Source organism: Ailuropoda melanoleuca, chromosome 11 (genome assembly GCF_002007445.2).
Source record: "Ailuropoda melanoleuca isolate Jingjing chromosome 11, ASM200744v2, whole genome shotgun sequence".
NCBI lineage: Eukaryota > Metazoa > Chordata > Mammalia > Carnivora > Ursidae > Ailuropoda > Ailuropoda melanoleuca.
The window spans coordinates 81474132-81487915 of record NC_048228.1 but is presented as its reverse complement, the minus strand read 5'-3'; the positions used below and the strand labels follow the sequence as shown (position 1 = coordinate 81487915).

The 13784-nt window shown below is 37.2% G+C and overlaps 1 protein-coding gene across 5 annotated transcripts in view; it reads right to left on the bottom strand.

Annotated features, from left to right (window-relative positions):
* Positions 1-13784, bottom strand: part of ARAP2 (ArfGAP with RhoGAP domain, ankyrin repeat and PH domain 2) — a 191473-nt gene that overhangs the window by 100802 nt on the left and 76887 nt on the right. For all 5 annotated transcript variants that reach the window (XM_002929010.4, XM_034671975.1, XM_034671976.1 and 2 more), the window contains exons 14-15: positions 10955-11129; positions 10357-10491 (exon numbers count right to left, since the gene is read on the bottom strand). In XM_002929010.4, coding sequence (XP_002929056.1) covers positions 10357-10491; positions 10955-11129 — 310 coding nt within the window. The remainder of the gene's footprint in view (positions 1-10356; positions 10492-10954; positions 11130-13784) is intronic.

The window sequence follows — 13784 nt, the reverse complement described above, 5'->3', positions numbered from 1 at the left end:
ATATATACAATGGAATATTACTCTGGCATCAGAAAGAATGATTACCCAACATTTGCAGCAACATGGCCGAGACTGGAGGAGATTATGCTAAGTGAAATAAGTTAAGCAGAGAAAGACAATTATCATATGGTTTCACTCATTTATGTAACATAATAAATAGCAGGGAGATCGGTAGGAGAAGGAAGGGAAAAATGAAGTGGGGGTAAATAGAAAGGGGAATGAACCATGAGAGACTATGGACTCTGGGAAACAAACTGAGGGCTTCAGAGGAAGGGGGTAGGGGATTGGGATAGGCCGGTGATGGGTATTAAGGAGGGTACATATTGCATGGTGCACTGGGTGTTATACACAAATAATGATTCATGGAACATTACATCAAAAACTAAGGTATACTGTCTATGGTGACAAACATAACATAATAAAAAAGTATTATAAAAAATAAAATAAAGTAAAAAGAGAGAAAGCTTAGAAAAGAAACTCTCCCAAAAGTAAGAGGGAGAGAAAAGATACTTTAAGATGATGGAGCTGTAAGATTATAGAAGCAATATAAGAAGTAATATTATTTCTAAGAAAAAAGATTAGATAAAAAGAATTTATCAAAGACAAAGAATAATGTCTAAGAATAAAAAAAAACAAGGAACAAATATCTGTTTTCCATTAAAACTGTATTGTGCATGTGCATGTATTGCTTTGGTAAAATAAAAATTAGGAAAAAATTGCTTATCAATATCACCAATTAGTGTGTCGCATCCAGATTAAGTTAAAACAAAACAAAACAACAAGAAACCAAAAAAACGGGAATTTGTGGTCAACTCAAAAGGTTTGGTTCCCTAACTGGCAATTCTCAGCAATCTCAAAGGTCTGGAAGCAAAAGCAGGGAAAATAAAAGAGACTGGCCAAGCTCTTTTTTACTGGGTAAAAAGAAACAAGCAGTTTTGGAGGGTAGCAAGAATGCGTCTGAAATCACAATAGGGATCCAAATAACGGTGGAAGAGGGCTGATGAACCAGAACTTAAATTGGTTCAGGGTTGATGAACAGGAATAACTGAAAGCGCCAACAAACTACATGTAGAAGAAGGCCTGACTACAACAGTGTAACAACCATGGAGCATTACTTCAAAGGTACAGAACGAGCCAAATTCTGCTAATGCATCAACTATGAGAATATCAGTCCGGAAAGTACAGTAATACATACAGGTTAGCAGAACATCTGAGTCAATGCAGCCATGAGTACCAACAGTGGTCCATACACACGGAAACAACATTGTGATAAATGGAACTTATGCCAAAGATGATTGTGTTTGACAGTGGAAATGGATACAAGGGGAGGAGAAGTTATTAACTGCTACAACTGAATTGAGACTTAATGGAAGTCAGAAACTACTTCCTATGCGGAGAAAGGGGAACCCTCCTACACTGTTGATGGGAATGCAAGCTGGTGCAGCCACTCTGGAAAACAGTATGGAGGTCCCTCAAAAAATCGAAAATAGAGCCACCCTATGACCCAGCAATTGCACTACTATTTAACCCAAAGATACAAATGTAGTAATCCAAAGGGACACCTGCACCCAATGTTTATAGCAACAATGTCCATAACTGCCAAACTATGGAAAGAGCCCAGATGTCCATTGACAGATGGATGGACAAAGAAGATGTGGTGTATATATATATAATGGAATATTATACAGCCATTAAAAAATGAAATCTTGCCATTTGCAATGATGTGGATGGACCTAGAGGTATTATACTAAGCGAAATAAGCCAATCAGAGAAAGACAATTATCACATGACGTCACTGATATGTGGAATTTGAGAAACAAGGCAGAGGATCATAGGGGAAGAGAGGAAAAAACAAAACAAGACAAAACCAGAGAGGGAGACAAACCATAAGAGACTCTTAATCTCAGGAAAGAAACTGGTTGGGTGATGGACATTGGGGAGGGTGTGTTGTGGTGAGCGCTGTGTATTGTGTAAGACTGATGAATCAGAGACCTGTACCCCTGAAACAAATAATACATATGTTAATAATAATAATAATAATAATAATAATAATAATAATAATAAGATGTGCAGACATCCCCCCTCATGGCTAGGCATCCCCCATGGCTGGATCTGGCCTTGCACGTACCAATAAAGGGTGTCTGCATAAAAAACAAAAAAACAAAAGAACAACTACTTCCTAAAGGCTGTTCCCTTCTAATTTTGAAAATAAAATTCTGGGTCCTTTCTAAAATGATGCAATGCTTATTTGCTAGAGTGGAGTCTAATGGAAGACTGTGGAGCTGGGAAGAAAGCATCATTTCGGAAACGGGTCTATTCAGGCTTGTTCTGCTCCTACTGAATTCTGGAAATTTTGTACAAAGATAAAGTATGTATTTATCTACTTTGCTCTTTTAGTGGGTTTGACATTATTATACATTTCAAAAGTACCCATGTTACTCCTTGCATTTAGCTTATTTCCCAACTGAACCCTTGATGCCAAAAATATAAATGCAAAAGAGTTCAAATGAAAGGGATGAACACTAACCAGACACAGTGATTTTATAAACTGTCTTTACATTGTCAAAATTTATTAATATTTATCATTTCCTTTTAATTCCTACTTTAAAAAATTAAAACAATGAGCTTTGTTGAATTAAGCAAAAAAAAACCAAAAAACAAACAAACAAAAAAAACACACCACTAATCATCCCATGTATTTCCTAGTGAAAGACACTAACATGAAAATTAAATTCTAAAACATGTTATTTTCTATAGGTTTTAACGATGTAATTCAAGGTCTATAGTTTGCCAAATAGCTCTCTTAATAAGTGAGGTAAAACTATTAAACTCAATTGTTTCTAAAAAAGAAAAGCTGAGAAGAAAAACTATTTGAAACTTTCAGTCTCTTGAGATAAAAAATAATTATTTTTGAATTATCATCTCACCATCCTATTCCTGGACTCTAGAGACTATACAAACTCTCAAACTGTAAGTTATTGCCAAGAATTAAATTACATAAGCAACCCATAATGTTGCATTTAAAATATACATTAGGGGGCGCCTGGGTGGCACAGCGGTTAAGCGTCTGCCTTCGGCTCAGGGCGTGATCCCAGCGTTATGGGATCGAGCCCCACATCAGGCTCCTCTGCTATGAGCCTGCTTCTTCCTCTCCCACTCCCCCTGCTTGTGTTCCCTCTCTCGCTGGCTGTCTCTATTTCTGTCGAATAAATAATAAAATCTTAAAAAAAAAATAAAAAATAAAAAAATAAAATAAAATATACATTAGATCTACAGATTTTAAGGCTAATAAGGTTTATACACACAGATGTAATGATTAAAATCTGTACATCAGATAATTACCTGATTATCATTATAGTATAGTTATTTCAGGGAATGTCCTTCTTTTTGAGAAATACACAATGAAGTACTTAAGGGTAAAAAAAAAAGGGGGGGTAAAAGTCTGCAACTTTTAAGTAATTCTAAAAATACACACACACACACACATATACACGTGTGTGTACATATATGCACACATACACAGGAAGAAAGAAGATAAAGTAAATGTAAGAAATTAATATTTGGGAAGTTTGGGTAAAGGGTATACGAAAATTCTTTGTACCATGCTTGCAACTTTTCTGCAAGTCTGAAATTATGTTAACACAATTCAAAACAAAAAGTTAAAAGAAACTATAGATTACCCTCCTCTTTAAATTTCCCTTTACCACAGGTAGGGTGATAATGAAGAAAGGAAACAAGATGATGTGTTTAGCCTCCAAAACCATCAAGAGGAGAAATACTTAAAAGGCCCAAATCCTGAGAGCTTCGGATCACTGTATTCTGAGTAAGCGCCAAATGAGAAGCTGAATCAGAAATGGCAGAGGAAAACAGCACAAAGAATGTCTTGATGGGTGCTGGGAAAGAAAGCTCACAGAGACCCAATCAATGCCGACTGGAAGGTGATATACCAACCATGCGGGACCTCAAATCCTGTGTCACAGTGTGTACTCTGCACCGTTATATGAAAATCATGAAAGGCCACTATTTTTAAATGAGCATTTATTGTAGATTCCTGAGATATAAGGAAAAGTCAAAGTACTAACCAACTGGAGTTATAAAACAACTTCAAAACAATGTACTCAGATGAAGAGGATAATCCTCATGAAGAATAATGCAAAACAGGTACATTTATTGAGTATGCAGATAATTACTGGCACAGTTAGGAATCCCACCCCCTGTCCTCAAGCAGTTTGCAGTCCAATCCGAGAGGAGGTAAGTCTGGAATAATAACCATGGTGGAGGCAGGGATCCGTTAGGGGTTGGAAGCATGTGTGGAAGGAGGCCATCCTCAGACTAGAATGATAAACCATTTCACGGAAAAACACAGCTTTTGAAATAGTTATTTATGACTGAAAAGACACTAAAGTAGCAAAAAATACATTTTGAGCTATAACCACTCCATAATTCTGGGAAAAAACACTGTGAGAAAAGTCAAGGAAAGGGGAAACTGCCAAAAATCGATTTGGCCAGAGAACCAGATTACACATGAAGTTAGCAAATAGGAAAGATGACCACAGACCCACGCAGAGGCCAGGCCCCAGGAGTCTCATGTGACAGGTGTTCAGGAGTTTGTTCCTTTCTCGGCAGACAAGTGGGAGTCGTTGGAAGGTCTTAAACGAAAAGTGCCAAATGCAAGAGCATAAAATAAATGTAAATGCAGTATCTAATTATGTAAATTCTAATGAGAAACAAATGACAGATCCTTTAAAAAGGTGAGTACAAACTCATTTCGGTTAGAAATATGAGCTTGAAGGGATTTAGTCCTATAGCATTATCACCACTATAACCCTTGATATTTTTTTTTGGGGGGGGGGGTAAGTGAAAATGGGCCAGAGGTCAGACAAGGCAGGCACAGATATTATCTCTGAGGATTTATAATAACAAAACTGTGATAGGAAATCTTGGCATTCCTATTCATTTGGGAAGCAATGAAGGGCTTATGTTGGGCTGCATTGGTTTGCTTAGCCCAATGCAGATATGCCCTCCTAACTCTGACGTTGACAAGACACACTCTGCTACAGAGGAAGTCTCACTGTTAACCAATTACCAAAGATGTCCACCAGAAATAAAACCGGGGCCACAGAAAGGTTAACTCTCAGGACACAAGCTGTTTGTTTGACAAAGGCTGGTGTGTATGGTGGTTGGACTGGCTGAAGGGGTTGTTCATTCTTTCTATTCAATCTTGATATTTAGATCAGAGAAGAAAAAAATTACTGGAATTTGTTCAAACACAAGAAAGGACTCCAGAGGTGAGCTACTGAAATACCACTATGAAGTGACGTGGACACTACTGTTGGGAACACTGGGTGACAGCTACCACCTGGAGGATATGCCTAAACTCAGAGGCTAGTAGGAAATCAGAAACAGCTGTGTAAATAGACCCTCTGCTGCTGCTTCTGCTGCCCTCACCCCTTCCTCATCATATTTACATGCCATGCACTCTTCTCTACACATCTTATATACAACTCACTGAATCCTCAGGAAAAGCCCTACTAGGATGACACATCCCTCCCTTGTGCCCTGTCCACAGGCACAGAATGGTTACCTGACTTCTCCAAGATCACACAAGTTCTTAGCATCAGAGCGGAGAGTAGAACCCAGGCAGCCAAGCTCTGGGAACCTAGCCTCTTGGCCACTTAACAATACTGCCTCTCTGCACCTGTTACACATTTGAAGCATGTATGTCCATTTTTAAAACACACTAGAGAGAGCGGAGGTCACACGTGTACACTAAATTCAAAACAGTGAAGGCAAGCTATTATTTTTGAAACCGTGAAGTTGTTTCCTGATGAAGGATTTCCTAAACTGATGGTATTCAGCATTCACTGAAAATAGGAATACACACTAGGAATTTTTTTCATTTAAAATAAATGTGGTTTAGCCTTGAACATTTTTAGACTACACAAGCTAGGCATTTCTAGAACAAAAGATCTTCAAAATCCCTCAATGCTAATTTATGAAATTAAATATTAACAGACTATATAGAGTTTCTAGCAAACCATATCAACCACTTTCTTTTTAAAAATCAAACACCGTGTCAACAAATCACGGTAAGACACCAAGGGGAAAAAAATACGGTTGAGGGGAGAAAACAGAAAACAAAACTAGGATGCTATTATTCAGCTCTATACTTAGGTTTAACGCAAGCTATCAATCTTTCTCTTCATGAACACTAAATTGAGAAGGAAAAAAAAAGAAAGAAAAAGAAAAATACAGATCAGTCTTCATAACCCGAGGCTAGAAGAACCTCAAATCCTGAAAACTTGAACTGACAATCTGAAGCCTAGTGTAACTCTCTGAAGGACTGCATGCATTTTACTCTGACTTTTTTCTTCCTGTTTAATCATTTCGCTCTACGGCTGTCCTGACATGCACTGACGGAGTGCTGCAGTCCAGGTGCTTGCCATTCAGGGGCAAAGGCAACAGCCACACTTTCATCTCTAAATCTTTCCTAATAATTCATTTGTTTCCATAAAGCAGAGGTTCAATAGGAGTAATACTGCTACAGCATTTTGAGAGAGAAAAGAAAAAACAACAACAACAAAACCAGAACTTTGTGTCTTGGTAGTTCGACTTTTTCTTCATTTTTAAGCAGACGCTTTCCGAACAAAATGTTTTGTGTCAGCCGATTATATAATTTTTTAATTGGAGTCTAGTGGACATACAATGTTATACTGCTTTTCGTTGTACAACATACTTTTCAGGTGTATGACAGTGATTTGATAATTCTGTACATTGTGCAGTGCTCACCATGACAAGCATGGTCATCATCGGCCACTATTTGTCACTATACAATATTATTACAATATTACTATCTTCCCAATGCTGTAGCTTTCATTCCCATGACTTAATTATTTCACATTTGGAAGCCTGTACCTCTTAATCCCCTTCACCTATTTTGCCCACCCTCCCCAAACCCCCTCCCCTTTGGCAACCCCTGGTTTGTTCTCTGTATTTATGATTTTGTTTCCGCTTTGTCTATTTGTCCATTTGTTTTGCTTTATAGATTCCACATATAACTGAATTCATACAGTATTTGACTTATGGCACTTAGCCTAAGGCCCTCTAGGTCCACCCATATTGTCCCAAATGGCAAGATACTGTTGTTTTTTATAGCTGAGTCATATTCCATTGTATATATACCCCATGTCTTCTTTATTTACTCTTCTATGGATAGACATTTGCTTCCATAACTCAGCTACTGTAAAAAATGCTGCATATACCTTTTTGAATTAATGTGTCTGCTTTCTCTGGGTAAATACCCAATGGTGCAATTACCGGATCATATGGTTTTGCTATTTTTAATTTTCGGAGGCACCTCCATACTGTGTTCCACAGTGGTTGCACCAAGGTACATTCCTACCAACGGTACATGAGGGTTCTCCGCATCCTTGCCAACATCCACTTCTTATCTTTTAGATACTTGCCATACTGACAGGTACAAGATGGTTTTGATTTGCACTTCCCTAATGATTAGTGATGCTGAACATCTATTCACATGTCTGTTGACCCACGACTGTATCTTTCTAGGCACAAGTCAAAAACAAAATATTAACAAGTCTCTTGCACTTTTATACCAGTAATAACTTGGTAAGAGAAATGTCCACTTATTCAACAAATATTTACACATGACTACCGTGTGTCGACACTATTTTAGGCACCAAAGATTTGATAATCTTGACTAAGCCAGCAAATGCTAATGTCCCATTGAGCTTTCAGGAAAGACAGAGAGAGGAGAGAGAGAGAGAAAGAGAGAGAGAAAGAGACCAATAAAGGAGGGATCATCTTCATGCAATAAATGCTATGATGGAAATAAGAAGAACCCCACGAAAGGAAAGAGCTACCAGTGACAGCATACTACAGTAGCACTAAACGGACTGAAAAATGAGAAAAAGTCAGACTGGGGGAAGTGCCCTCCTGGCAAAATGAACAGCAATTGTCAAAGTCCAGAAGGGCAGAAAAGAACATGACATGTTGTAGGAGCAGAGAGGAAAACCGTGGGGCCAGGCCTGTGAGTGCAGGGAGGAATAATGTGAAACGAAGAGGGGGAAGGGACAGGAGGGTCTTTTAGCTCACACTAAGGAACAGGAATATATTCTGTCATAGGAAAAGCTGCTGAATACACTCAAACAATGAAAATACAAGATCTGATCTACCTTTTTAATGATCATTAAATCTGCTTTGGAGAATGGTTTGGAAGGACGCTAGGGTCGCTACTGGGAGAAAAATTACGGAGGCTGCTGCAGCCCTGGTAGGACATGATGGGGGCTAGGCTAGAATTCAATTAGTGAAGATGGAGAGGAGCCAACTGATTCGAGATCTATATTGAGTTTGAAATGACAGAACTTGCTGACAAAGTGGACGGAAGAAATGAAGACCATCGAAGAATACGTTACCAGGAGATTATTTTCCAATGAAATCTTTTCTGCTGTGCTACAGAGCCAGAGTGCAAAAGCTTAATTTCATATTACTTAAACAAGATGTTCCAAAATGAAAAAACATCCCCAATTAAATTACAAAGAATGCACCAGTTTCTAATTTTGGGAATAAAATTTAACAACAAATCTATAGTTAATTTATAAAAGGTAAAAGATTTAGTTACAAGTTTAAAACATCAATTTATTCCTTGAGTGATTAAGAAAAGCAATCCATTTCAAGGAAATATTAAATCAAACTGTTAAGTCTATAAATATTATAAGCACAATGTTTTTTTGTTTTTGCCAAAAAATAAATGAAAGCTTATTTTTAGCTGCAAAGTGCTTATGATACACTTGAGTTTTAGAAAGAAAATCTCATATTTCAAATTTCCTATTTCATCTTTTTGTAAGTGACTTGAAGGGTGGGTCTAGGATCTCCTACTATTCAGAAGAAATATTTTAGAAAACTTGCAAAGTTATTTACAAGTGCATTAACCACCTAGTATTCAATTATTTTAATAATTACTATAGCCAATTCACAGATTATGCAGGTACTCTCCTCCCCATTTCTGACCAACTTCTGACTACCTAAGGGTTAAATACTGAAGAGCAATAGAAGATTTCGAGAAAATCTCAATAAAATTTGTGATTTATTATTAGTTTGAGTGCAGGAAGACAATTAATAACCAACTGCTGAAAGAACCAAAACCATCTAAATTCAAAATGCCACCCAGCCATAACATCTTGACCAAGGCCAAACTGTTACAATAACAATTACAACACAAATCAGACATAAAACTCGGTTTCATGCCGAGCTCCTCCATTTTCATTATGAGGATTACAATTAATGTACATAAAGTGCCTGAAGCAATGCTTTACACATAGTACCTGCTCACTAAAGGATAGCTCCTGTTTTCTGGAAAACCTAATAAAGTAGGGCTAATCCCAATATAATTCTACTTAGGGATATCATTTCTTTGGACATAAAGCATTTATACTGAAATAATCACTTTAAAGCACAAAGATCAGGATTAACACTCGAAAGTGAGTTTTTCATCCTATTGTTCCTTTGATAAGAGTAGTATAGCTGGATTATACCACCTAGAGAATTAATACTAGGCTCTCGAGCCTCTAAACACCCACCACCAATTGGCCTATACAGCTTGATCTCTCTTAAAATTCTCTTTGTTCCAGTAAGATCTCATTACACTTTTCTGCCTGTATTTCTCAAATTAGTTCATTTGTATTGAACATGAGATCTGTGCCTTACTCATTTCGCACTTCCTAATGCTTACCGCACGCTGGACACAAGGAGCTGGGTGCAAGATGGATAAATGCCTACCATGACTGCTCAGATAATTCCCCAAACCTAGAAAAGGTTGTCAAATTAATTCCCATCATTTTTTTGAAACCATGCTTAAGCTGTATTCTACTTACACACACATACACTTGTAACCAGAACAAACAGAGCTACGTCATATCCCTTAGTATGCCGACAGAACACATACTGAAAACTTGTCAGTTCTGCCTATGTGTTGACATTTATCTCTATTATCTCCCCAGTTAGGGTGTTTGTCCCTGAGGGAAGGGGCTGAGTTTCACATTTCTTTGGAATAACCCTTCAATCCTGAAACAGAGTTGGCTGGCCGTAAAGAGACATCAGTGAATTCTGTTGAGAATTCACACGAACATTCCAGCCCAGTGGTAAATCCCTGCTGTCGTGCATGAAATAGTATCTGTGCCTTGAAGCATTTATAAATCCTCAAAAAATACTTCTCTAGGGCAAGATCAAATCTAACCTCTTAAGGGGGAAAAAAAAATAAAAATTTAAACACAATTGTTTTGATAATGAAATAAAGTTTTAACAGATAACAAAACTGAAAAGAGGCAGAAAAGATACCTTCAAGCAGTTTTTTCTCTGAAGAGAGTTTAGAAGCAGCAGAAGGAGCCTGATACAAAAAGTCGCAGAGAAACGTGGACTGGGAAGCCTCTTGACTTAATCCACCTTCAGAGTGAATGTCATGTTGAGGGAAATCTGGAAAAATCACAGGAATAATACATTTGCAATCTAAAATGTAAATACTTTCTCTTTGCTTTTGAATATATAGGTGAGTTTTTAGCTAGAAGAAAAGTTACTTCAAATTCACTACAGAATATACAGGTATTTATTTCACATTGCACAGAATTTGCAAATAAGCACTTGCTATATTTATTATTCATATATGAAAATCAGAATTAATTTTGGTGCAAATGATTAGGTGGGATTAACTATTTTAATCTTTGATTTATAAGATTAAAAGAAATATAAAACATTTACTTCCTAGACATTTTCCTTGAAATGAAACAAAACATGGTCTTAAGCATCTTCTATCTCTTTAATAATCATGCTTGTCTTCATTCTGATGGTTTTTCTTATTTGAGAAATAAGCAGATTTGTGCGTCAGTCCTTTTGGGGATATAGAAGAAGAGACCAGGCTAATGGAGGGACAGGGACTGACCGGAGAATTTGTTATGGTAGAGAAATTCCATCTGCAGGCTCTGTCCAGCCTTCTTGGCCAGCAGGTAGGGGGTGCTATGCACAGGATCTCCAGTTGCACACATGACGTCTGCTCCACTGAACAGCAAAGCCATTGTTTCCAGAACATCTGGTTTCATGACAGCAGCGCACAGAGCCTGGTCGTTAAAAGAAAATACACCTTTTAAGGGAAGGAAATACAATTCTAGCTATTAAAATGCATGAAAGTCTGCCAAGCCACTTAAAAGATGAAGTTTGTATTCCTTTTCTGACCTAGAAAGCTAATAATAAGTATGCCCTGAATTAAGCAACAGGTTCAAAAGGCCTGCTTTGTATGAATTTAAATTACAACCCAAGACCTCCGAGTTTTAATTCATTGTTCCATTGTTGTGATGTTCCAACTTTCCAATACATCACAGTTGCTTAGGAAGACATTTTTTATGCTTATGTACTATGATAATGACTGGGTGCTCAGAAAATGCAAACATTTAAGATGTAATAATGAAGTATCTGTTAAATATTTTGTCATATGAACGTTGTATGTATGTATTTTTCAGCCTAATCAGGATCTATATAATTTTTTAAAGTATTGTTGTGCTTTGGGAATTTGAAAGATGAGTGCAAAGCAAATCCAGTATCTTTCCTTTTGTGTGGGGTATGGATGGGAAGGAGCCATGGCAAGCAGGAGGTAATAAAACAATATTGACTGATGTTATACATCATTGTACAAACACTAGCAACTGTTGGAACCTAATTGTATTGCCGTTGCTTTTGTTGTTACTTTGAAGTAATAAGCTGCCTTCACATCTCTTCTCATCCTTACTGCTTCCTCACTTTACTGGCTTCCCATCTTCTTTCAAACCCTGTGATTTTGGCACCCTGATACTATCTGATTTTTTAGCTCCAGACTCACCATTTCACCTCCTTCTTGACATGGTGCACCTACACTGGTTAATTCACCCTCTACAATGCAACTTCAGAATAATTGCTCATTAAATATCCCAGTAGGCAGCTCAGACTGTACAGCCAAGAAGTCCCATGATGCATTCACAGTTCCAGCCCTGGACGGTCAACTGTTAAATAATGTACTTACCTTTCCTACCGTGGTCTAGCTGGCCTACAGAATTCCCTTTGCATCAGAATCAAACAGCCCGACCTATACCTGACTTTGTACCAATTTGCTAGGTGATCTTAGGCAATCCCTCACCTTCCTGAGTCTTAGTTTATCTCATCTGCAACATGAGGTTATTGAAAAAGATACCAGCTATCATCCTGTCCACTGCACTAGCCTTTGACTGCCCCCCCCAGTTAATCACGTGTATTTCCTCTTATTTTTTCATCTCCCCGCTACTGTTTTCCTTCACAGCACAATGTATTTGTTATGGTGTATTTACTGGACTCCAGCTGTTCACAGTCAGTCTCCCTTACTTGACTATAACTCTCATGAATAAAAGAAGCACATTTACATTTTACTACAATTGTATCCCCAGAACCTAAAAAAGAACTCAGAACTTGTAAGTGTGCAATAAATATCTATCCACTATGAACACAGAATGGAAAAAGGGTAGTCTCTTCAACAAATAGTGTTGGGAAACTGGATAGGACACACAGAAAAATGAAACTGGAGCCTTATCTTACACCATTCACAAAAATGTACTCAAAAAAGATTAAAGACTTAAACATAAGACCTGATACCTTAAAATTCCTAGAAGAAACACAAGAAAAAGCTCCTTGAAATTGGTCTTGACAGTGACTTTTTGGAGAAAACACCAAAAGCACAAGCAACAAAAGAAAAAAAAAATCAATAAGCAGAACTATATCAAACTAAAAAGCTGCTTCACAGCTGAAGAAAAATCAGCAAAATGAAAAGGCAAACCTATAGAATGGGGTAAATATTTGCAAACCATACATTAGATAAAGAGTTAATATCCAAAATATATAAAGAACTCACAAGCTCAAAAACAATCCAATTAAAAAATGGGCAGAGAAACTGAACAGACATTTTTCCAAGAAGACATCCAAATGGCCAAAAGTTACATGAAAAGATGTTCAACATTATTAACCATCAGGGAAATGCAAATCGAAAGCACAATGAGATATTATCGCACACCTATTAGAAGAGTTCAGATCTGCAATCTCATGTCTATTAGAACATTATTTACAATAGCCAATATATGGAAACAACCTAAGTATCCATCAACAGATGAATGAATAAAGATGACATGGTACACACACACACACACACACACACACACACACACACACACACACGAATACTATTCAGCCATGAGGCAGAAGGAAATCCTGCCATTTGGGACATGAATGGAACCTGAAGTCATAATGTTCAATGAGATTAGCCAGAGAAAGACAAATACTATATATCGCTTATATGTAGAATCTAAAAAACCCAAACTCATAGGAACACAGATTAGAATGTGGTTACCACAGGGTGTCTGGAGGGTGGGGAGATGTTGTTTAAGGATACAAATTTGCAACTAGAAGATAAATAAGTTCTGGAGATCTAATGAACAGCATAGTGGCTATAATTAATTATACGTATAATTTACCTCAAAACTGCTCAGAGACTAGAACTTCAATGTTCTCACTACAAAAAAGGAATGACAATTATGTGATACAAGTGTCAGCTATAGCTACAGTGACAATCATACCGCAATATATAAATGTACCAAATCAAGAGGTTGAATAAACTTATATAATGTTAGAGATAAAATATATCTCAATTAAAAATATATCTATTCAATAAAATTATTTGCTGACATGAAGAGTACCATTTTTGAGAAGTCCACTGTAGC